Raw genomic sequence first — 26,608 nt, forward strand, 5'->3', positions numbered from 1 at the left:
TATTTCCAAAATCTTAAAAAGATAATCCCATTCTACCATATCAAATGCCTTTTTGCCATCAAGTGAGATAGCAGCGACCGGAGTCTGATAATTCGCCACTGACCACATGATACTGATGAAACGCCTAATGTTATCAGAAGAGCTGCGGCCCGAATAAACCGCACCTGATCTGTGTGTATAAGAGATGTCATAAATTAATCAGTTAGCCAGGATTTTTGCCAATATTTTTACATCTAGCTGGATCAGGGAAATTGGATGGTAACTCTTGCACTCACTTGGATCTTTGTTCTTTTTAAGAATCAGACTGATCCGGGCTTGTGTCATGGTTGGCGGAAGCTTTCCATTCTTTAATGATTCCGTATAAACTTCTACCAAAAGTGGAGCCAGTTCTGTAGCATAAGATCTAAAACATACAGCAGCAAAACCATCTGGCCCCGGAGCCTTGCCTGTAGGCAAGAATTACCTCCTCCAATGTTATCTCAGAATCAAGATAATTTTTTTGCTCTGTCGTCAGTTTAGGGAGTTCTAATGGTTCCACAAAGTTTCTAATATCTTCATCAGTATTCAAAAACGTGGAACTATAGAGATCAAAATAGAATTCTTCAAAAGCATTATTAATATTAAAGGCCGAGGTAAATATTTCACCACCAGCAGATTTCACTGAGGGAATGGCAGAAAAAGACAATCTCTGCTTTATGTATCTAGCCAAAAGCTTTCCTACTTTGTCCCCCAACTCAAAACATGACTGTCTTGCCCTGAATAGCCAAAACTCCACCTTCCGCAACAAAATAGTATTATATCTGTATTTCAATCGGGTCAATTCTCTGAGGCCATCAGATGACATTCGTTGCTTCAGCTCTGCCTCAGCACTTTTAATATTCCCTTCCAACTCCACAAGTTCTCGTGCTTTGGATTTTTTGATGAATGAGGCATACTGTATGATCTGACCCCTAAGAAATGCTCGGGATCTGGAGATATTAAAAGACACTTACGTGCTCGGGCTGATTCCCCGGAACAACAGGCCGAAAGCCCCGGACTCAATTCTGACGGTGAACTGAAAGAAATCCAGCGTGAATTGCTGAACATGTCAGCAATGCTGACGAAAGTTATAGCAGACTTGGAGGATCTTGCTGTAATACATCGATTGATTACTTCCATGGAGACAAATTCTCTGAGTTGGTTACAAGATTGTCGGACGTCGAGAGACGGATCAATTATCTGGAGTCATCGGAGAGGGAATTAGCTGCTAATCTGCTAGCGTCCAAGATAGATTTGGAACACGTTTTTGGAAAAACTGGAGAATTGTTGGAATTCCTGAGCATGAGGAAGGTGATATGGTGAAATTCCTAGATGAGCTCTTCCCAAGTCTGCTCGACATAACAGGCCATAAGCTGGAAATGGAGCGAACTCACAGAGTTCTGGCTTGCAGATCCGCGGAGGGAGACAGGCCCGATCAGTTCAGGGCAAATTTCTGAGATCATCCAATAAAGATCTCGTGTTACACGAGGAGCAAAGGAAAGCTTTCTTGGAAGAACCACAGCATTTTCTTGTTCCCAGACTTTGCGAATTCAGCGAGAGAAACGTGATCGATTCAAGGAATGCAAGAATCTCTTACATCAACGGAAGGTCACTTTTGCACTGATGTTCCCGGTCAAACTGAGAATAGATACTAAGGATGGACATAGAGAATTTACATGCCCACAGCAAGCACTGTCTTTCATAAAAACATTGGAGTGAGTAAGCCTTTTGTTGATATTCATGTTGCCACCTAGTGGACCTGTCTCAATAAACATACACTTTACTGTTCGAGGAAGCTGAGCACTTTTTTGTCTCTTTTTGTGCTGGTTCCGCCTAGCAGCTGGAGTTTGTTTTGTGTAATATAATTTCTTCGGGACAGCTTGTGGATACATCTGCTTGTTTTGGATGCTTATGCCTCCTGTTGGCTGGAGTTGGTTTTGTGGAATATTTCTTGCAGGACATTGGAGTGAGTTTGATTACCCAAAGAACTAACGCCCCATTTTTTTATATATTTTTTTTTTGTGCTGGTTTTGCTAGTGGCTGGAGCTTGTTTTGTGGAGGAACACACCTTCGAGACAGTTAAGTGGATGAATCTACATGTTTTTTGGTTTTTGTGTGTGTTTTTTCACTTACTGGCTGGAGTCTGTTTTATAGACTATCTTCTGTTGTGTATTTCTGTCTTACAAATTTTTGTATAGAAACACCAGACTTGAGCAATCCGACGGCAAAAGTGTCGCAGGGACTCTCGTAGGCGTACATGGACTGTTTGAGTTTAGAGAGATGGACACCAGTTGGCCCTGTCATGCATGGGGTTAATGCACACGTTTTTTTTTTTTTTTCTGTTTGTTTTGTTCTGGGGAAAGTTTGGGGGTTGATTGTTGCACCAATGTGGAATGTGGTCTTTATAATTTTATTTTTGACACACAATCTATTTTTTCTTATATGTCAAAATGTTAATATGAGTGGATTATCTCTCTCCATGTGGAATGTGAATGGGTTTGGACACCCCATAAAAAGAAGGAAGGTTATTTCTTACACGTAAGAATTGTGATATAGTGTTTCTTCAAGAAACGCACCTTTCCCCGCAGGAAGCTGAAAAATTTGGGAAGATATGGGGTGGACATATTTTCTTTAGTGCTGGCTTGAGTAAGAGCAGGGGAGTCATTACACTGATAAGTAAGCATCTACAGTTCAAATGTCTCAAACAGATTAAAGATAAATTAGGAAGAGTCATTATTGTTTTAGCAGAAATTCAGGAGCAAAGGTTGATTTTGACTAATATTTATGCACCTAACGCTGATGATCAGGGCATTTTTATAGATCTTGAAGGGATGTTGCAAGCCGCTGGCACCCCTCATGATATAATATTGGGAGGAGACTTTAATCTATTGATGGATTCAGTTCTTGATCATAGTAAAGCAAAAGTGTGCAAGCCCCCTAGAGCAACATTGACGCTTCACAGGATGTGTAAAAATCTTGGTCTTGCAGATATTTGGAGACTTTTGAACCCATCTGGTGGGGACTATACATTTTTTTCATCAGTCCATAAGATTTATTCTAGAATAGATTTTTTATATATATCTAAGTCCCTCATTTCATCTGTTGTGGATTGCTCAATTGGAAACATCTTAGTCTCAGATCACGCCCTGTTGAGTTTAGAGGTGTTGCCACATACGGAGAAAAATAAATCATATAGTTGGCGCTTTAATGTATCCCTTTTGAAAATCCTGAATTTCAACAAATGCTAAAGGCTGAAATCAATGTTTATATGGAAACCAACTGGTCCTCAGTATCCTCTGTGGGCGTGGCTTGGGAGGAACTTAAGACGGTATTGACATATTGTCTTCCTAGAACAGTTAAGAATCAGGGTGTATCGAATCTCACCGGTTTATGACACAAATAGTAATAAAATTAGCAAAGTGTACAGAGCTCGTCGCTCACACGTCCGCTCCTTGCATGGCGTCACGCAACTCCCCCGACATTTCACATTCTTAAAATAAAGTAGTGCTCCTAACTCACCTAAGACAGGGAATGTTTTTTATGATTAAATGTCTGGAATTGTGAAAACTGAGTTTAAATGTATTTGGCTAAGGTGTATGTAAACTTCTGACTTCAACTGTATTATATTACAGAATATTTTTCTGGCACAAAACAATGAGGGTCTTGAAGTAAATACAGACTTAATAAAAATGAAATACAATTAATGCAAATAAAAACAATTGAATACAAAACACGATAAACAGCAGTAACATAACATAACACACAGGTACTTTTGTGAACAGTATTGAGTGATAACTGAATCAGCGAATCAATTTTTGAACCAGTTCACTGAAATGAAATGTTTGAATAAACCAATTCATGAAAATAAACCAAACAAACCAATTCACAGAAATGAACTAGACTTCCAAAACTTCTTAAGAGTGCACCATTCTAGTGGAGTGTTGATAAAATATCAAAACAGTATTTGAAAACTGTGTGGGATTTATTCAAATGTAAAGAATTTCAATTTAAATACAGCAGAGATTGATAAATACAGATAAAAAATACATAACATCACACTGTGTCCCCCAGTATAAAAATATTTGATACACTTTGAATATTTTTTACTTTGACAGAGAACATTAGCACAAACCCTGCCTCTCCTCCAGTTTATCACATGTAGTGAGCATGCTGACCACACAAATGCCACACTTACATTAACAGCTCACATATAATGGTTTTAAATCAGTCAGAAGCTGATGGCCAATGTTGCTTGTCTCTCAGACTGCAAACTATTGGAGGTTAAAGGCTAAAGTTCAATCTGGAATTTAAAAAATGTAAAACTAAAAAGTCTGAGCCAGAAGAAGCATTTCAAAGTGAAAACATTAAAAATTATTAGCAATGGATGAAGATTTTTATACATTACATGGCCAAAAGTTTGTGGACACCTGAACAAACACCACACCTACACTAATCAGCCACAACATTAAAACCACCTGCCTAATATTGTATAGGTCCCCCTCGTGCCACCAAAACAGCACCAACCCGCATCTCAGAATAGCATTCTGAGATTATATTCTTCTCACCACAATTGTACAGAGCAGTTATCTGAATTACTGTAAACTTTGTCAGTTCGAACCAGTCTGGCCATTCTCTGTTGACCTCTCTCATCAACAAGGCATTTCCATCCACAGAACTGCTGCTAACTGGATGTTTTTAGTTTTTGGCACCATTCTGAATAAAGTCTAGGGACTGTTGTGCATAAAAAATCCCAGGAGATCAGCTGTTACAGAAATACTCAAACCAGCCCATCTGACACCAACAATCATCCATGTGATTATCTAACAGCCAATCGTGTGGCAGCAGTGCAGTGCATAAAATCATGCAGATTCGGGTCAGGAGCTTCAGTTAATGTTCACATCAACTATCAGAATGGGTAAAAATGTGATCTCAGTGATTTGGAGCGTGGCATGATTGTTGGTGCCAGATGAGCTGGTTTGAGTATTTCTGTAACTGCTGATCTCCTGGGATTTTCACACACAACAGTCCCTAGAATTTACTCCGAATGGTGCCAAAAACAAAAAAACATCCAGTTTGTTGATGAGAGAGGTCAAAAGAGAATGGCCAGACTGGTTCGAACTGACAAAGTCTATGGTAACTCAGATAACCATTCTGTACAATTGTGGTGAGAAGAATATCATCTCAGAATGCTATTCTAAGATGCGGGTTGGTGCTGTTTTGGCGGCACGAGGGGGACCTATATAATATTAGGCAGGTGGTTTTAATGTTGTGGCTGATCGGTGTATATTTGAACATTTCATTCAAAACAATAGGCATTAACAGGGTGATTGTTCCTCTGTTTGCTGCAATAACAGCTTCCACTCTTCTGGTTCAGTTTTCCACTATACACTGGCGGCCAAAAGTTTAGAATAATGTACAGATTGTGCTGTTTCGGAAGGAAATTGGTACTTTAATTCACCAAAGTGGCATAAAACTGATCACAAAGTACAGTCAGGACATTACTGATATAAAAAAACAGCACCATCACTATTTGAAAAAAGTCATTTATGATCAAATCTAGACAGGCCCCATTTCCAGCAACCATCGCTCCAACACCTTATCCTTGAGTAATCATGCTAAATTGCTAATTTGGTACTAGAAAATCACTTGCCATTATATCAAACACAGTTGAAAGCTATTTGGTTTGTTAAATGAAGCTTAACATTGTCTTTGTGTTTGTTTTTGAGTTGCCACAGCATGCAATAAACTGGCGTGTCTTAAGGTCAATATTAGGTCAAAAATGGCAAAAAAAAAAAAAAAAAAAACAGCTTTCTCTAGAAACTCGTCAGTCAATAATTGTTTTGAGGAATGAAGGCTATACAATGCTTGAAATTGCCAAAAAACTGAAGATTTCATACAAAGGTGTACACTACAGTCTTCAAAGACAAAGGACAACTGGCTCTAACAAGGACAGAAAGAGATGCGGAAGGCCAGATGTACAACTAAACAAGAGGATAAGTACATCAGAGTCTCTAGTTTGAGAAATAGACACCTCACATGTCCTCAGCTGACAGCTTCATTGAATTCTACCCGCTCAACACCAGTTTCATGTACAACAGTAAAGAGAAGACTCAGGGGTGCAGGCCTTATGGGAAGAATTGCAAAGAAAAAGACACTTTTGAAACAGAAAATCAAAAAGAAAAGGTCAGAGTGGGCAAAGAAACACAGACATTGGACAACAGATAATTGGAAAAGAGTGTTCTGGATCTTAACCCCATTGAGCTTTTGTGGGATCAGCTAGACTGTAAGGTGCATGAGAAGTGCCCAACAAGACAGCCACATCTATGGCAAGTGCTACAGGAAGTGTGGGGTGAAATGTCACCTGAGAATCTGGACAAACTGACAGCTAGAAAGCCAAGGATCTGCAAAGCTATCATTGCTGCACATGGAGGATTTTGTGATGAGAACTCTTTGAAGTAGTTTAAATTGTATTAGTAATTTTTCATGTTATTAATGTCCTGTCTATACATTGTGATCAGTTGAATGCCACTTTGGTGAATAAAAGTACCAATTTCTTTCCATAAGAGCAAAATCTGTACATTATTCCAACTTCCAGTGTATGTTGAAACATGGATGTGGGGACACAAGAGCATCAGTAAGGAGACTGCATGACTGTTGATTTTAGTAATGGTTGTAGCTGAACCAGTTAACTAAATGAGGGTGTCCACATTAGGGCTGGGCGATGTGCCTACAAAAATTATATCTCAATATTTTTCAGCCAGTTTACAATATTCAAAATATATCTCGATAATTATTTATTTGCTCGGAAATGGCTTTAAAGTTTTTGTTTTTAATCAGAGAAACCATCATTTCAACTCAACAGCGGTTGTAGCCAAGCAAACCCAAAATGTTTACTGCAGGAAGTAAAAATCTCATGAAAAAGAATGAAGGCATGTTTTCCACAGTTTTTAACTAAATGAACAGAAAGAAGAATGATATTTAGTTGTTTATTCATATGCTCCCATCTACAATGGTACATAGTATAATTATTGGTGAATGAACAGGGTGTGCAAAAACTACCATTAACTTTTGCGGTTTAATCTCGGACCATATCAGGATCCTGATGTTATTTTGATTTATTGTGCAGTCCTGAAGCAACGTGAAATTAGTCTAATGATGCGCTCTTTAGAAAACACAGTGACCAAACATAAAGCACATTCAAATTATTACTATATTCACGATATTGGTTCAATTTTATCATTTGAAAAACATTGTGATTTTATCATTAATATTCCATATGTCATCCAGCACTAGTCCACATTCTTTTGACCATATAGTGTTTGTCAAATGCCTATGAGCTGTGAATTAGCGGTTACAGTACGTGCTCTGACAAGATGTGGTGCTCATGTAGGGGACACCAGTTTTATTTCATTTCCCGATCCAGTTCCCACGTCTTCTCTCGATCAGTTCCTGTGCTCTAACTGCAACTGGTGTTCATGTAAGTGGCAAAATGGTCACAAATTAAAAATCTTTTTATAAATTTTTTTTTTATAAAGTCTCCACAGGAAACAGTAGGTGAAATCCCCTGGATGAGGCAGAAACAAACAGATCTCCCCCCTCTGCCACACTTGTCATCATGCAGTTGTGTGTGTGTTGGGTTGGAGATGTCCAGTAAAATAAAAGGTAAAAGGTCATAAGGTTCACACCACAGAGGATGAGTTGGGCAGGCCCTGGATCATAGCTGAAGTGGGCGTTCTACTGATGGCATTAAAGATGTGAAGAGAATCTGGAATTGGACTCTGCATGCCATCATCCACTGGACTGATCTACAGACAGAGAGAATGGAAGAGCAAAAAAAGATCATAAATCGTGATCAATAATAAAAAGTATTACATAATATGTAATAGGCCCACACGGAATCTGAGCACTTTTTTAAATCATTTCTTTCATAAACTTCATTCATTTTCTGAATGAATTGTGTAGATTCCATGCAGGCTTCAGTATGCAGTGCCATCTGTTTCAGTGATTTGAAATGTTTTACCATTCAATATGATCATGAGAGCAAAAGAGGGAAAGAGAACAAGAAACCTTGATGAATTTATGTCTTTGGGTAAATCCAACATAAAGAATGTATCATTCATACATAAAAAGTCTCAGTGTGTATCTTACAGGCTCCTGCATAATAACAGCAAGCTCTTTGGTGAGATCTCTGTAGTTGGCCTTCATCTCATCATGATACTCCTGCTGGTCTTCTTTAATCAGACGCTCATTAATGCCTAAACCCAGACCACACGCTTCCACAAACTGCCTGCAAAACACCACATGCAGAAACACCTTTACACGCCTATCATTACAGGAAAACTCTTCGCTGTGCTCTCTTATGCCAAGAATGTGTGTATTCATTTACCGGAAGAATTCTTTGAGCTGTTTGACTTTGTTGTCTGGGTATTTCTTAGTGCTGGCATCATCCAGGAAAGCCCTGGCGTAGGCAAGAGGACCTGCATTTACCTAGGTGTGGGAAGAACAGGTGTACAGATAAAGATTGTTTAGAAATCACTTTACAGAGACTGCTGGAGCAGATTTCATTCTATGTCATGTACTGTATCTTTTGGATTGAAGTGATACAGAAGACCCTCGATGGACAGTACCTGGACACTGATGCTGCCCTGTAGTTTGAGCTGGAGTTGGATCATGTCTACATCACTGCAGGAACACAGCTGTCTGATCTCCAGCACCTTCTTACTCATCTCATCAATGGCTACCTCGATGGGGTTCAGATCCACATGATGCTGATAAATCACTGCAATGCGCTTCTTTACATACGGGAAACAGTGCGTGGCTAAGAGAGACAGGGAGAATGAAAAAATTATTCAGTTACTATTATTAATTTTATTTATTGGTTAATAATATCAATTAATAATATTATTAAAAATAATAAATACAGGTAATAATAAATTAATAGCCTATTATTAATCATATTCTTAAAGGGATAGTGTGGCATGGGGGGTTGTGGTCATGTGTCTGTCTGCGGGAGAGGGAAAACAGTAAGGCTCGTCACCTGGGCTGTAATTACCCTAACGTCTGTCTCTCAATATAGTGATGGCGGAGGGAGACCTGATAAGGCTCGCCAGAGTGACAGAGGGGAGAGAGAGTGTGGCAGATGAGAGTGGTGTTCTATTTATGTTGGCTACTGAGAGCCCTTTTATGTTGAAGTTGTGTTCAAGTTGTGAAGTTGGGATAAGTGGCTCGAACCCCTGCTGTTTGCAGTACAAGAGGTCCCGCAAGCCTCCACAGGGTTTTCCCCATTTGAGCTACTATATGGGCATCGGCCACGCGGCGTGCTTGATGTCATACAGGAAGCTTGAGAGGAAGGACCTTCGAATATCAAAAACCAAATTCAATACGTTCTTGACCTTAGAGCAAAACTCCACATTTTGGGGCAGGTAACACAGGAGAATTTGCTCCAAGCGCAAGAACGTCAACGCCGACTGTATGACAGGGGCACTCGACTACGGGAATTCACAACATATGCAACATCTGAGGGCTGTCCTGAGAGCGCTGAGGCAGGCGGGACTCATGGCCAACCCGAAGAAGTGCGCAATTGGGTGGGTGGAAGTTAGGTATCTGGGGTTCCACTTGGGTCATGCGTCCACAGGTTAACAAAACTGCAGCGATCGCAGCCTGCCCGGTGCCCAAGACCAAAAAGGATGTAAGGCAGTTTTTGGGGCTGGCTGGCTACTACCGAAGGTTTGTGCCTAGTTATTCTGATGTCACCAGCCCGCTGACTGACCTTACTAAAAAGGGGGCTCCTGATCCGGTCCAGTGGAGTCGTGCCAACAGGCTTTCCTTAAGATAAAGTCCGCACTTTGTGGGGGGCCGCTTTTACATGTACCTAACTTCTCTCTTCCCTTTATTTTGCAGACTGATGCATCTGACAGGGGGCTGGGCAATGTGCTCTCGCAGGAGGTGGGAGGGGAGGAACGGCCAGTGCTATTTATTAGTCGCAAGCTCTCCTTCAAGGAGATAGTTCACCCAAAAATGAACATTCTCTCATTATTTATTCACCCTCATGATATCCCAGGTGTGTATGACTTACTTTCTTCTGCAGAACACATTTGAAGAAAAATATCTCAGCTCAGTAGGTCCTTAAAATTCAAGTGAATGGAGATTTCTCATTTGAAGCTCCAAAAATCACAGACTGTCAGCTTAAACGTCATCCATACAACACCAGTGATTAAATTAATGTCTTCTAAAGTGACACAATCACTTCTGGTTCGAAAAAAATAAATATTTAAGTACTTTTTATTTTTTATTTTATCCCCTTTTCTCCCTAATTTGGAATGCCCAATTCCCACTACTTAGTAGGTCCTCGTAGTGGCGCAGTTACTCACCTCAATCCGGGTGGTGGAGGACAAGTCTCAGTTGCCTCCGCTTATGAGACAGTCAATTCACGCATCTTATTATGTGGCTCGTTGTGCATGACACCACGGAGACTCCCAGCATGTGGAGGCTCATGCTACTCTCCGCGATCCACACACATCTTACCACGCGCCCCACTGAGAGCGAGAACCACTAATCGCGACCATGAGGAGGTTACCCCATGACTCCACCCTCCCTAGCAACTGGGCCAATTTGGTTGCTTAGGAGACCTGGCTGGAGTCACTCAGCATGCCCTGGATTTGAACTTGCAACTACAGGGGTGGTAGTCAGCGTCAATGCGTGTCACGTAATCGCATTGGCATTTGAAACACACGAGAACTGACGCATGTCTGTCACATCTGGAAGAGCAGTGCTGTTTACAAGTGAGGAGGAACACTGTACAGAAGCTTGGTTGATTTTGGTTTAGATCTGTATTTATCTGTTTCTTTCCTCACAATGGGGCATTTGTGTGCTTATCCTGGATGTCTCAACCGAGTGGAGAATGTGAGATTACATCCGTATCCATGGCAACGCAAACACATCACACGAGAGACCACATGGACTCCACCCTCTTGTGAAGCTTACCAGTTAAAAAGTATTAAATATTGAAAATGTTTTGCACCAAAACTGATCGTGTTGTTTTAGAAGACATTAATTTAACCGCTGGAGTCATATGGATGATGTTTATGCTGATCTGTGATTTCTGGAGCTTCAAAAGAGAAATCTCCATGCACTTGCATTTTAAGGACCTACTGAGCTGAGATGTTTTTCTATTTTTCTTCAAATGTGTTCTGATGAAGAAAGAAAGTCATACACACCTGGGATATCATGAGGGTGAATAAATAATGAGAGAATTTTAATTTTTGGATGAACTATCCCTTTAACTTATGAGATTAGTTTTGAGTATGTTTAGCACTGTTAAATTTATCCACAATTAATAAACAGTTTACTAATTTACAACATTCATTGTGTTCTGCTTGATCTATGGTTGCATAGCCGGACTCTTGTTTATCAGTAAAAAGTGGAAAAGGGGTTTCTTAAATGGAGAGTTCATCAATTATGTCTGTAAATGTATATAAAAAAAACAATTATGTCATTATTTACTCACCCTAATTTTGCTTCCAACCCGTATGACTTTCTTTCTTCCGTGGAACACAAAAGGGGAATTTAGAAAGTCTTCACATGGTTTATAAGTAAAAATAATAATAATGAAGTAACTCGTATGATTTTTTTTTTGTCTTTTGAAGCAATACAATCACTTTGTATGAAGAACAGTTCAAAATATAAGTAGGTATTCACTCTCAGATCACATCATAAGTGCTTAAAGAGGCCCTATTATGCTTTTTAGGATTTTACCTTTACTTTAGTGTGTAATATAGCTGTTTGTGCATGTAAAAGGTCTGCAAAGCTACAAAGCACAAAGTCCACGTCAAAGGTAGTTACTCTCTCCCACAGAAAACACTGCTCCTGATCTGCCTGAAATGCCAGGTTTGCAGTCTAGTCATTACTTTCGTGACATAATGCCCGCCTCAGGAATGCACTGCTCAGGAAGCCTCGGGAGATGAAACTCGGTTATGGTAAGGGCCATTACATTTCCAACACACGCTCTAAGCGGTTGACCAATCACAACAGACTGGGCCAGCTGACCAATCAGAGCAGACTGAGATTTTCGGAAAGGGGAGCTTTAAAGAGACAGGAGCTACAACAGAGTGTTTCAGACAGAGGATGAAAATAGGTTTAGTAGAAATGTACAGAATGAGAAAAATAATGTGCTTTTGAACATTAAAGCATGTAAACCTATTCTAGTAGACCCCCAAAATAAAATTATGAACCTGTAAATGAGCATAATATGGGCCCTTTAAATCAAATCAGCTACATCGATAACATTAAACCTCATTGGTTCTCATTGCGTCTTGTAAACCAAACGTGTGACATTATGTCATGTTGTATTGATTCGTTTTACTGTGCTTGTATGGTGCAATTTACTAGCAGTCTGGCAAATAAACCTGGTGAAGACTTTAAAAAAATAGTTCCACAGAAGAAAGAAAGTCATCCAGCTTTGGAGATAGTAAATAATGGCAGAATTTTCATTTCTGAGTGAAATATTCCTATAATGGCTATTTGTTAATCAAACCCAGATGGGACTTTTAAAGAAAGTAAAGTATTCACTGTCTTTGTAAGGCTAGATTGTATCATCTTACTTAACATTAAATGTGACCTTCAAGTAGTAACATTAATGAATGTCATTAAAGTCACCACTTATATTTCAGCAAATTCATAATTTGAGATTAACTGCGTTAATTAAAAACAAATTTGATTAATAACCAATAATAATTTTAATCTCTTGAATATTCTTTTTTAATAGTCTTTATTTTTAATATGCATACAGAATCATGTGCTGAACTGCAGCCAGTAAGGCGCTATGATTTCAACAATGCAGAAAAGCAAACCGAATCACAGATACTTGACAATACTTGACTTGAAAATTGACAAACACAGAAAACCATTGAAATGAGATATCTGATTCAAATCAAAGGAGGTATAAAATATTATAGACCCTAAATTGGACTGTTGCCTGAGCTGTCTGTCTCTCTGCTGTGGTCTGCAGGATCTTTTCCACCTGTCTGTGGAGCTAAGGGTCGTACTTTGCGATTGAGTGCACTGTATAAGTGTAAAACAGCACTGACATAAAAATGGCGTAACATTCAGCTGACACACTCAGATTTTAATCACAGAACTCAAAGGAGAGATTGCAGAGGGAACACTGTTGTAAGTGTCTCTTATCTGTACTCTCAAGTTTAACTCTACTCCTTGGCCAGTATGTAGCGTGTAAGAGGCCGTTCACACAGGATGTGTTTTGTGCTGTTCTGAAATTGTTGTTCTGTGTAAAATTGCATGTCTTGACTGTAGCAACATGTTCTACTGATTTTTCAGCATCTTGTGCCATGAGGGGTACATTTTTAACACACGTCAAGTAAAAAAAAAAAGGTCAACTTTTAAAAATGCTCCAGACACCTGCGTTCTGTTTGTTTCAATGAGTGTGAGTAAGTATACTCACTGGTCAGTATAGTCCTGCGTTTGCACTGTTCCTCCACACCGCCTTGTTTTTTGCCTGAAACAGTGAAGGGCATCTCAAAGACGAATCTGCGAATGTTGTGGCTCCTCTCAAAGTCAGTTTTTCTCTCCAGCAGTTCCTTCTCCTCCAGGAATGGAGTGACATGAGTCACTCGGATATAAGCGTATTTAGAGTCCAGATCTTTTGGATTAATCTGCACCAAAAACAAACATATACCAGAGATTATTTAGCAGAGATGGGCCACTTCTATTTAAATTAATGGGAGAAATTGGAACGCTCAACCAAGTAGCTCTGAGCGCCCAACGGTCAATGGATGTAGAAAGGAAAGAGCCAATCACCTTCTAGATACAGACATCACCTGTCAATCAATTCGAGAACGCACATGCGCATTAGCTATACAAGCGGGGAAAATTTCCTTTTTTAGCATAATCTTAGGTAAAGAATCACAATTTATGATTCCAGTTTTGTCAGATTTTATTGCTGATTTGAAATATGGCCTTTGATCATAATCTTGACCAACCGTTTTTGAGATTTTGGTCTTTCTCCATTCAAGTAGATAGGAGCTGCACTGGCATGACTGGAAATAGCCTCCCGAGAGTGTTCCAAAGATGGCCGGCAGTGACATCTTTAGCTGCTGGACAGTTATAATTAATATCTGTTTGCTGATAATGTCTGATCTTTTGAATTTGCATGGCAAACACACATTCTAAATCTTAAGACTTCTATAAACCCACACTGCAGATATACACTGACTATTGACATCAATTCATAAACTAATAATTTAACAAAGCAAACTAGCTTTTTAGATTTTCTGAAGAAAGCATAAATGGTGCTTGCCCGCGCAAAACTCAAGAGTGTTGTAGGTAGTCACCATGGGTGTTATTATGTGTTCTGAGTGGTTTGAAGCGCATTGCTTTGTGCTTGCCAGGATATTTTATATGGTTACTAGAGTGTTGCTAGGGTGTTCTGGGTGGTAGCTAGGTGGTTGGCCTAAGTCAAAAGAGTATCTATTCAAGTATGTATGATTTGCAGGTCTCTAGATATGGCTTTGGTCCCTCCTGTAAGCCTAAGGCCTGTTTTATCAATTTGTTCTCCATGATGTGAGACGTTTTTCACAATGAAATTTAATACATATGTTTAGGGGTTGTTAAAATAAACAATAGTAACTGCCAAAGCAAGCACCACTAATAATTACACACTGCTATCTTTAATATTTGGAAATTTCTTACCTTGCCTGAATCCTGGATCATTTTCACATTCTCTGCTCCAAACTTTTCTGAATACAGTTTAAGGAGTCTTTGTGAGATCTCAGACAGTGGGGTGAATTTGGGCTCCTTATAAATGTATTCTTTACCATCTTCATCTTCAAAGAAGCCCTGAAACAACAAGCAAAACTGAATCAATAAAAGCAATGACTGCATGTATGAATGAATGATCTGGAACCACAATGAATCTACTGCAAGCATAAAGCTTTTTTTCAATTAAAAAAAGATCAAAAGATCATCAAAAGATGATTAGACTTTATTATACAAAAAAATATACACTAAGGAAAAATAAATCAGGGGGAGGGTAATGGTAAATGGTCTGTACTTATATAGCACTTTTTTTAACCATAACGGTTTTCAAAGCACTTTATACTGTGACTCATTCACCCATTCACACACACACTCACGTTAGAGCTGCCATATGAGGCGCTAGCCTGCCATTGGGAGCAACTTGGGGTTCAGTGTCTTGCCCAAGGACACTTCGGCATGTGGAGTCATGTGGGCCGGGAATCAAACCGCCAACCCTGTGATTGTTGGCCATCCCACTCTACCACCTGAGTCACAGCCGCCCGCTATTCTGTTTGCCTGCTAATATTTTTTTTTATACTAGGCTAGTCACAGGACACAACTATTTTTGAATAGTAATTTGGAAATACAGGGATATATAAAACCTGTAATGTGGCGATGATAAATCCTAATCATTACACATGGATTACGATGACTTCCACACCACACACACAACACTCATCTAAACTAGAATTTATTTTAACTCATTCATATCAGTCACAGAGTCATTACATTGGTACTGCTAGAGACACAAACCACCATACCAATATATCAGTCATCACACACACTCAACAACACATTTCACATGAGAGCACTGGTATGAGACACACCATTGCAGAATTATGCACATACATTCGCAAGGAAATGCATTGCAATTGTTTTCTTGAGTTGTTCCTATAACACAAGCACTGATTTACCTTAGAAAACGACTGTAAATACCATAGTTTATCATCATCAGATAAGTCATGTTCTAGCACGCTCTGTAAACAATTATTTTCTAAAGTATTTTGTCATGTTTTCCACTAAAAATATCTGAACATCCTTAAAAAAAAAAAAAAAAAAAAAAGAAGAAAAAAAAAAGATTTTCAAGACAAGTATTTTTGTCTTGTTTTTCAGCAGAAACATCTAAACATTCTCAAAATGTGATTTACTTGTCAAGCAAATGGCATTAGATTTTAAGTCTTGTTTTGAGAGAAATCTAACTGAATTTAGTGAGATTCATGTTTAAAACAAGAAAAAATATTTTGCCAATGGGGTAAGATATATAAACTTGTTTTTCCTTTGAATTATGTTTATTTTTCTTACCCCTTTGGCAAACCATTTTTTCTTGTTTTAAACATAAATCTAAATTCAGTTACATTTCTCTCAAAACAAGACTTAAAATCTTATGGCAGGTTTGCTTGTCAAGTAAATAAAACTCATTTTAAGAATGTTTAGATATTTTTACTGGAAAACAAGACAAAAATACTTTATATATTTTTAGGCAGGTGGTTTTAATGTTGTGGCTGATTGGTGTATATCTGTAAAAACATACACACATAAACAGAATATGTGAGATGGTGGTAAATACACTGAGAGTGAGCCACACTACAAAACTAGAACTCTCCTGTTATGATTGACAAAGCTAAAGCAATATATATATATACTGTATATACATATTCACTCACCGAGCACTTTATTAGATACACCTTTACACCTACATATTCATGCAATTATCTAATCAGCCAATCGTGTGGCAGCAGTGTCATGTATAAAATCATGCAGATATGGGTCAGGAGCTTCAGTTAATGTTCACATCAACCATCAGAATGGGGAAAAATGTGATCTCAGTGATTTAGACCTTGGCATGGTTTTTGGTGCCAGACGGGCTGGCCTGAGTATTTCTGTAACTGAACAGACAGCTGAGGCAGCAGTAGGCCTACTATCTGTGTACCTCAGCAGAAACCGAGATTCATCAGACAAGGCTATGCTTTTCCAATCTGTCCAGTTTTGTTGAGCCTCAGCTTTCTGTTCTTGGCTGACAGTAGTGGAACCTGACGTGTTCTTCTGCTGTTGTAGGCCATCTGCCTCAAGGTTTGATGTGTTGTGCATTCTGAGATGCTATTCTGCTCACTACAATTGTACAGAGTGGTTATCTGAGTTACCATAGACTTTGTCAGTTCAAACCAGTCTGGCCATTCTCTGTTGACCTCTCTCATCAACAAGATGTTTCCATCCACAGAACTGCCACTCACTGGATTTTCACACCATTCTCTATACTCTCTAGAGACTGTTGTGTGTGAAAGTCCAGGAGATCAGCAGTTACAGAAATACTCAAACCAGCCCATCTGGCACCAACAATCATGCCACGCTCCAAATCACTGAGATCAAATTTTTCCCCATTCTGATGGTTGATGTGAACATTAACTGAAGCTCCTGACCCATATCTGCATGATTTTATGCACTGCACTGCTGCCAAACAACTGGTTGATTAGATAATCACATGAATAAGTAGGTGTACAGGTGTACATAAAAAAAGTGCTTGGTGAGTGTATATTTATAGTACTATGCAGAAGTTTTAGGCACTTGTGAAAAATGTTGCATAGTGAGGATGTCTTCAAAGATAATGACATAATGTCATAAAAAGTCCAGTAAACATAAAACAAACTAAATAAATATTTGGTGTGACCACCTTTGCCTTTAAAACAGCACCAATTCTCCTAGGTACACCTGGACACAGTTTTTCTTGGTCTCTATGACACGATTTTATATATGCCAACAGGCAGATAAGATGTTTCAAGCTTCTTGGAGAATTCGCCACAGTTCTTCTATATATTTATGTCTCAATTGCTTCTGTCTCTTTATGTAATCCCAGACTGACTCGATGTGCTCTGTTGGGGCCATATCATCTGTTGCAGGGCTCCTTGTTCTTCTTCTATTCAATTCTATTTGCAAAGGGAATGTTGAAATCTAAAATTGATATTTCCTACTGATTCACACAAGCAGAATATATAAAATAACTGTTTTAAGACAAATGTTTTTGTGAAAAAGACTTTTACAAAGTAGTGTATATACAGTATATACTGTGTATACTCTGGATCATTCTTGTTTTATTGTGTTTTCACATCACTCACTGATAGCAAATGTAGATTGTGTTATCAGAGCCATTCAGACACTTAAACTGAAAGGTTTAATCAACTTCTAACCAGTAAGCAAACAGGATAATTGCAATGTTATTATTATAACAAATAATATAAAAAAAAAAATCTCATTCTAATTAGATTAGGTTTATACTTGAATTTACACACTCAAAGCTGAATTGCATAAATCAGAAGTCCAAAAGTCTGATTGTCCAAAAAGATATGAAACCACCGCAAACTGAAATCAATCACACAGGACTTACCGCTGCCTTCAAACCCAAACACGTTTACAGTCACATAAACAGATCAAGAAAAACAATACTATAAAGTCTTTATAGTGCTCACCCATCATGATGAAGTGTTTTATTATACTACAGTGACTGATGAGTCTGGGTTTCCTCACCTGACCGAAGAACGCCACTCTGAAGTATGTTCCCAGCAAGCGTTTGCCCCTGTGCATGACCTCTGTGACCTTACTGTAGGCACGGTGAAGTGTGTCATAGAGATGAGCCAGTTTCTGCCACAAACATAAAAAGGAAAGTTTAGAAATGGCATTGGTCTAATTTAAAGGTGAAGTGTGATGTCTGTGGCACCAAACTGAATGACAAAAATAATTACTGTTTTCAAACAAACAGCTGCCATTGGTCAACAAACACATAGCCCCGCCCCAGAAGTTCACATGGCATCCTAGAAACAGAACACTTATGGCACGAGATGCCATACAACTGCCAAAGACATCTGATGTGTGTGTAGTTCACTGAAGAACATTTTCTCACTGAGTTTTTGTCTCGTTTTCCAGTAAAATATCGAAACATTTTAAAAACTTTTAATACAAATTCTTTCAAAAATTTACTTGAGAAGCAAAATGACATACAGTATTAAATCTAACACAATTTTGTAACATTTCTGCTTATAACATGAAAACACTTTTTGCCAATAGGGAAAGAAAAGAAAAATTCAAAACTAGTTTATTTTTCTTACAACACTGGCAAATAATTTTTTCTTATCTTAAGCATAAACATTACTAAATTTTGTTAGATTCCTCTGAAAACAAGACCTAATATCTTGCTTTTTTGCTGTTTCAAGGTCAGACTTCTTTAGACATTAAACACACTCCATCTATATGAACTCTATGACATTGCAAGTAATCGTCTAATTTTTCATTTATATGAGCAGTGTGTGTTATCACTGTACCTCAAAGTCTCTGCATTTCTCATAAATGGGGATGATGAGTTTGTAGATGTCAGAAATGAGTTCATAATGCTCGGCTTTCCATAATCCATCAGCACACTCTTCCAAAAGCTCCATCAAAACATCCTTTTACACAAACAAAGACTAATCAGATCTTACAATGCGGTTTCCTCGCTGTAAAGATGCCAATTACTGTACATGTACACACAAAAACTATTTGAATATTTAAGCCATACTTAGAAATGTATGAATGTTATTGCATTCAATAACAACATTTCAGACCAAGTGGAAATTAATTGGACCTCGTGTGACTCCACATCCACATGTGTGGACGCTGTATTTTGGCTTTGTTATATGCAACGCATAATTTAAATGAATTCAAACTGCCTGAATACTGTCCACAACAATCTACACTGAAGGGTTAAACTTCTGGCACAGAGCGTCACGTAACATAACAGCGTGACATTGAATTCCGTGAAGCTCTCCTACGGGTGCAATGCCAACAAAAGTGCCTCTGGCAAGAAATCAAATTTTTTTTCATTGAAATCTGTTTCGTCTCTAGTTTAGTTTGATATGTGGCTTTAAAAACTTCATTAATTTCTTTGTACGTCAGCACGCAGATAAACACATGTACATGTCCACATATGTGGAAATTAGGACCTTATTCCCTCAAAAGTTGAAAAAAGATGTTAGTTATTTTGAATAACCTTCAACTATAACACATCTGTGGGTCATATCGCTTCATTTTAATATAAATTCTGTTATATTTTATTTTGTTATCACTGTACAATACAGTTCTATTCATTAACATTAGTAAATGCATTCCTAAATATTTATTCTGCATTTTCACATTGAGAATAAATGTATTCATGCAAAAGCTGAAGGTTTTTTTCTTTCAGAGACTTTATATGGAGTTAGGATGAAAATAAGGTGCATTTCAAATTGTTCTGAGACCAGTGCAGACAGACAGCACACTGGAGGTTAAGTCATTCACTAAACAGGGAGCAAGGGAGCAAAAGTGCATTCACTCCTAAAATCTGGTCAAAAGTTCAGTTTCAGGCTACAGATGATGTTTGGATCACTCAACATGTTTGGCAGACATGGTACAATGATAATCAGTACATACAGTCAGATTTTATGATGTATAATTTTATTTGAACATGGTTGGCAGTGATTGGATGATGCTGACCATTACTTTGAATCAGAATTAATTATTCAGCTTTATAGAAAATCAGCTGTAATGTCTATAACATCTCAAAAACATGAATAAACAACACTCCTGGACACATAATAAACTATTTGATGATAAAAATCTGACTTTCTATAGCTTGATATTACTTAAAATTTCACATCTTAGTCCCGCTGTACCCATGTGTGGACATCAATTTTGAGGAAAACTATTTGCTCTAGGAAAAAGTTTATTGCTTGCTTATTATCTGCTACTTTTTAGCTAGTTCTAAAAAAGGTCTAGCACTATTTGTCTGGAGAAGCCACTTTGTTTGCTTTTCTCTAATACAGCGACATTCACTCACAAATACATATTTATAACCAATAAAAAAATATTAGTTCTGATTAAACTGTACAAATTATGATTGATAAATGATCTTCGGCTTTTTAGTCCAAAAAGGACACAATAAAAAACACAATTATTCAGTTTTTCTGTCATCTTTTCTCCAGAGGGACTGAAGGCTGTTATCCTTGTGCACTAATGGTGGATTAGTATCAGTCACACCTAAGATAAGCTTCCTGATAATCAAGATCTGCTACACAGACATTAATATATCGACTTTTACTGTACTAATATGCAACTAAATCAACACAGACACAACACTCTAGGGGAAAGGTGGCAACTTGAACAGAATGATTATTGAGATTATTAGAGATATCGGAGATATTCACCTCATTAAAGTGAACATCCTGCATCCCCACATCCTCCATCATAGAAGCTTCTTCATCAATGTTTGGTGTGATCACTCTGAACGCCGAGCAGCCCTGTCTGAACATGCCTACACATACATACAAACATCCAATAACACTTCACAGCAGTCATTTTGTAATTACATGTAAACAGTCATGTGGTGATGTCTGCTACAAACAGTGAAAGGTCATTGTGTAGAGCGAGTCTTGGTGATTAATTCTTACAACTGCAGCATAACATGAAATACAGAGCAATAGCTAATATCAATAGGGGCTTTATCAGAGAGAGAGATAGAGAGCAAGATATGAAGATGATATGAAAGAGAGAGAAAGAGAGGGTGAGTTAGGAAATATGGCAACTCTTCACGTACTACCGTATAATTATTAATAATCTGTTAAACGTGCGCCCTTGGTTGTCAAGTTTTAAAACGTAAAAAATGCCAAATATTTTAGCAATTACAAATAAAACTTTCGAGACACACAGATATAAAACAGACGGTTCTGGTCCAGCCATACTAAACTACACAACAGAGTAACAGTTGTTGATGTGAAACTTGTTCACAAACCTGCTGTGTTTTTCATGGCACAGCCCCCAACTATTAACTTTAGTTTGGATTATATATTCTAGTGGATGGAATATCGCAGCGTTTCGTGGTGACTTCTGATTATGAAACACATTAAAAGACAGTCGAGTAGTTGTTTCAAATAAAGAACACAATCTTGTACCTTTGCCTTTTTTCTGATTTACAAACATTTGTAATGTTGTGATTCATTTCATTCGAAGCTGGTTTGTTTGGTTTATGGTTTACAACTCATTAATGAAGAATTTGGAGATTTGAAATCCCTATGGAAAAAATAATGGGAAAATACTTTGGGAACGTATGCTGCTAAGTGGGCAGGCACTTTATCTGTCTGAATACAAGAGGAAAGAGAGATGACTGTGAGAGGCTGTCGGTCCAATGACTATAATGGCTTCAACACATGAGTGTGTGTGTGTGTGTGTGTGTGTGTGTGTGCATCTCACATTTCCTTCGCAGGTACTCAGCCACCAGCGCTGCTACATGCACATAACACATGGCTGCCTGAAGAGAATCAAACCAGACAGCACACATTTCACATTACACAGGGTTCACAGAGTCACAGAAAACTTGGAAATAGCAGGGAATTGTAAAAGAGTTTTTTTTTTAAGGCCTGGAAAAATAACTGAAATTTGGTAAATCTTAAGTTATTAAAATAGGTACGAAAATATAAATAATGTTATGCTATAACATTTCATTGGCTAGAAATTGCTTTTTGTGAATGCAGTCTCTGTAATTTACATTTTTAAAAATCCTTTTCCTGTGCTCCAAGCGACTGGAAAATCATGAAAATTAACTGGTCAAAAAGTGTGTGAACCCTGGTCACAGGTGTATGGAGAAGTGTGCGTTTGTGTGTGTTTGTACCTCAGAGAGGTCCCCGTTCTTTGCTTGCATGTGTATACTTTGCTATAGTTTGGGGACAAATTTGTAGCAAAAGTGAGCTAATCAGGAAAAAACCTCCCTTTGTGGACATTTAAGGACTTCCTTATTTGGAAAAACGATCCATACATGAATTTAATACTGATTTTTTAAATAATATTAATGCAAAAAGTTTTCTGTTATGTTAAGGGTGTGGGTTAAGGTTAGTTTATAGCAATTATAGTTAGCTAATAGCAATAAATCTCTATGGGATGTCCCCATTTAGACATCTGTGTGTGTTTATGTTTGAGTGTGTGTGCAATAAGATCCATATTGCCTTTTTCACAGTGATAAAGAGAGGGAAGCAATGGCACATATATTCAATTGATATTCATCTTTTAATGGATTACACACCATGTGACATGACCGAATAGTAGATCTTTTAAGAACTGTGCACCATTTCACCATCAACAATAAAAGTGTATAGTAACCAAAGGGTTAAAGCTGGCTGCTTTAAATCATTTGAGCACTGTATGATGGTTCATGAAAACAACAAAACTGTTTTTTGATTTGTACATGGAAGAAGAATGTTTAGCAGGAGCACTAAATGCATGTGGCTCTAAAATGAACAATTGTTGCCCTAATTTCTGGTAGTCTTGACATGTCCACAAATGATGTTTATGGGGCGTGCAGGATTGCTGGACTGGGAAAGAGAAGGGCTAAACAACCCATAAAGTATTGTTCTCTGTCAGCTGTTACAGGCAGTCTGGCCATTTATCTACATTTTCTCTTACTGTGAGTTGTCATTTCATTAGGGAAACTGTAAACAAAATGAGTGAATTCTCTTGCTGTATAATATCTCTTAAAAACAATTGGGTCCTGTTAGAATGATGTGATTTTAATATTGACCACAAAATGAGCAGTTAAATGTGTGTACTGGTTTTGCTATTCATGTGAGACCTGGTCCTCACAAATCTCTGATTTGTAAAGAATGACATCACCGACGCAGTAAAAACTCAACACAATCGACTTGTGAGCCTGCATCTCACTAGTAAATTGGCTCATAAATCGGCCAAATGAGGTTTATCTTTAATTTACTGATGTGCACATGTTTGTGTGAGGATTACGTTTATGGTTAGCGGACAGAAAATATCATTAGCCTGGTATGAATCAACAGAAGTCTATGAGATATCCTCACTAATGTGTGTGTTGTGTACCTCAGAGAGGTCTCCGTTCTTCACATGGATGCGGGCCATGCTATCCAGCCATGTCTTGCGGAGTTCCGGTGTGCTGGCATAAGACTTGGCCAGACTGTACTGCAGGTCAACCAGCATCTCTGGATCTCGTTCGTGCTCCTTCATCTGAGCTGTGGCCATCAGAACCGTTCTGATTTTCTTTGTCAGGTCTTTCACATCCGATGGGAATGCTGTGTTCTACAGGTGAGTGAGTTTTTTTTACATTTACATGAGTGAGTAAATGTGCGTGTGCATGTCGAACTATTTGGGTCTGTTCCAAAATCTAGTGAGCCATCTCGATGTCTACACTGCATAGGTAGCAACTGTGAGCACCACACAGGCTTGAAGGCTCTGCATGGGAGACCTGACTCACAACTGATTCCAGTTCCGTGTGACATTTGCATGTTGCTAAGCTAATGGTCAGCCTTTTCTGGAATGTGTGTGATGCACTAATAAGCATAAAGATACATTAAAATAGCGCACAAATATTGCGTAAAATAGCCTTTTCACTATAAAATCAAATGCAAGAAATCAGCATTTCTCTTGCATCTTCTGCCATTTTGAATGGATTTTTTTTCACTGAGTTGGCAGCATAATTATCCTACCGTTTGGAATCCCTTTGCTCTCAGGAGCAGCTCACAAGATTTTGGAACAGAGAGACTGTGTTTGCACATTTGAAAGGAAACTAACTTTGATCGTTTTGTCATTGTTGGCACAGTTGTTGATGATTGACAAGGACTGCTGAAACCTCGTCCCTCCTATTCCGATGACATCAGCGATCAGCTGACTAACACCAATAACCACCTGATAAAACACAAATAATGACAAAATGACTTCACCACATGCTCCCATCTTTAAAGATGTCTTAAGATCTTAGAGTTCATACAAAATCCTTTAGTTTTAAACAATACCCTCCAACATCTACTCCGTTTACTTAAAACAACACTTGTACTACACTTAGATAACCAATATTGCAATTGTATTCATGTTATTATTAGCCAGAGGGGAACTGGCCCTCCCGGGGGCCTGGATTCCCCTGAGGTTATTTTTCTCCATTCTCTACATCTTATGGAGTTTTGTGTTCATCACTGGGGGCCCAAAAACAATCATTTTTTAACCACGACTGATCTCGTTATTTATTTGAACCACACAATGAGAACTTAACAGCATCATTTTCTGTAAAGCTGCCTTAAAATGATATGTGTTGTGAAAAGCGCTATACAAATAAATATGACTTGACTTAAAGACTGGATAAACGATGCAAACATAACCATAAAGAACACTGTTGACATAAAACGTGAGGATGTTTCACCTGTAGGTGTGTGCGGATGAAGGATTTGCGTCCTGTGTAGTCGAAGTTGCTCTTCATGAGGAAGTAGAGCAGATGAGCCGCATCACTGCGTATGGAGCTCAGTTTGGAATTACAACACTTCAGGATCTCATAACAGAATGACTCACACATGTCTGCACGACCCTCAAAAAATGTGCATGGAAACTAAACACACACAATACAGAGACATGAAAGAAAAGTGTGTTAATACAGCATTTCATCTGATGCATAATCAGAGAGCCACTACTGGTCAGCAAAAGCTAACAAACCTAGCTAATAATGGTTTGCAATAACCTCTTTTACCAAAAGTACCTCTACAACACCATCAGTAAGGCTCAAGTACTCCTTCATTGACACAAAACCAAAATTGTGTACCAAAGGCTTCATTTCATTTAACGTTATCATTAATATTGTAATATCCTAATGTACAAAGTGAAAAGATGAACTTGCCAGTTATGATGGTTATTTATTAACAACAACAAAAACAAATCCAGGTCATATGAACCATGAAACTTATGATTAAAACAGACTAATACTGTTAATAATAGAGGGGACCTTCTGACTAATCTCAAAATATTAATTTTACTTTTGGCTTTCTTTGGTAAACACAGACACATACAGTATATATATATATATATATATATATATATATAGTTCGGCCTACATCTTTATTGTTTACATGCATAATTTGCATTATTTACAAGTATTTACATTGATGTGAAGAACAAGTGCTAAATCTGTACTGTCTCTTTAAGAAAACAGTTTGTTCAGCGTTTTGTTTTTGGTTGAGTGCATATTAACAAGAGTAGAGTCACACGGCTTCTTCATTACAATTAAATGTTTATTTTTTGTTGTATTTGATCAACAACTGACTTTAGAAAGGGTATTAAAAATGACATTATTCATTGACAAATGGATTGTGTGGATCTCGACTTTGGACTCACTTTTACTCGCAACATGCCAGAGGTGGGGGACTCGAGTTACATGACTCGACTCAAGTCGCAAATTTAAGGACTTGATAAATGCGGAAATTGTCATGACCTTAACTTGAGGACCAGTAACTCGAGACTTGAGTTGGACTTGAAGTGACTCTGCAATGACTTTGTTTTGTGCTTTTATGACTAGTAGCATAAGAAAATACTATTTAAAAAGATATTATTGTGACAACAATAAATGTATACAAAAAATGTAAACCACAGAACCATTTATCCAGGTGTTGCTTTAAAGGTTCTGTAAGCAATTTTTTTCATGGAAAAGTATGCAAAAAATGTTCCTACTCCCTTAAAGATATTAATGAAATAAGTGTCTTGAGATATCTCACCGGTCTCTGTGACAGCTCTAGACTTTGTAAACAGCAAACAAAAATGTGTCCGTGGACACTGACTCTTTTCACCTGTCAATCATTCACATAGTCGTTCTCATTTGAAGCAGATCGTTGGGGCTCTGATTCATAATGTTTGTCAGTTGAGGGCGCTATTGTGCCACTGTTGAATTTGACAGCCACAAACAAACAATGCTGCTCTGTTGCGCGGTTTTGGTCTCAAAATTATCTTTGGA

At 38.1% G+C, this 26,608-nt stretch overlaps 1 protein-coding gene across 1 annotated transcript in view; it reads right to left on the bottom strand.

Moving 5' to 3' along the window:
* Positions 1 to 5,793: 5,793 nt before the first annotated feature.
* The window catches only part of zmp:0000001200 (dedicator of cytokinesis protein 9), a 197,106-nt gene continuing 176,291 nt past the window's right edge, over positions 5,794 to 26,608 (bottom strand). The window contains exons 39-51 of the mRNA XM_051710475.1: positions 25,034 to 25,216; positions 24,412 to 24,525; positions 23,704 to 23,919; positions 22,075 to 22,132; positions 21,033 to 21,139; positions 19,137 to 19,259; positions 18,346 to 18,459; positions 14,722 to 14,868; positions 13,475 to 13,685; positions 8,646 to 8,836; positions 8,405 to 8,505; positions 8,167 to 8,305; positions 5,794 to 7,823 (exon numbers count right to left, since the gene is read on the bottom strand). Coding sequence (XP_051566435.1) covers positions 7,698 to 7,823; positions 8,167 to 8,305; positions 8,405 to 8,505; positions 8,646 to 8,836; positions 13,475 to 13,685; positions 14,722 to 14,868; positions 18,346 to 18,459; positions 19,137 to 19,259; positions 21,033 to 21,139; positions 22,075 to 22,132; positions 23,704 to 23,919; positions 24,412 to 24,525; positions 25,034 to 25,216 — 1,830 coding nt within the window. The 3' untranslated portion in view covers positions 5,794 to 7,697. The remainder of the gene's footprint in view (positions 7,824 to 8,166; positions 8,306 to 8,404; positions 8,506 to 8,645; positions 8,837 to 13,474; positions 13,686 to 14,721; positions 14,869 to 18,345; positions 18,460 to 19,136; positions 19,260 to 21,032; positions 21,140 to 22,074; positions 22,133 to 23,703; positions 23,920 to 24,411; positions 24,526 to 25,033; positions 25,217 to 26,608) is intronic.

Source organism: Myxocyprinus asiaticus, chromosome 11 (assembly GCF_019703515.2).
Source record: "Myxocyprinus asiaticus isolate MX2 ecotype Aquarium Trade chromosome 11, UBuf_Myxa_2, whole genome shotgun sequence".
Taxonomy (NCBI): domain Eukaryota; kingdom Metazoa; phylum Chordata; class Actinopteri; order Cypriniformes; family Catostomidae; genus Myxocyprinus; species Myxocyprinus asiaticus.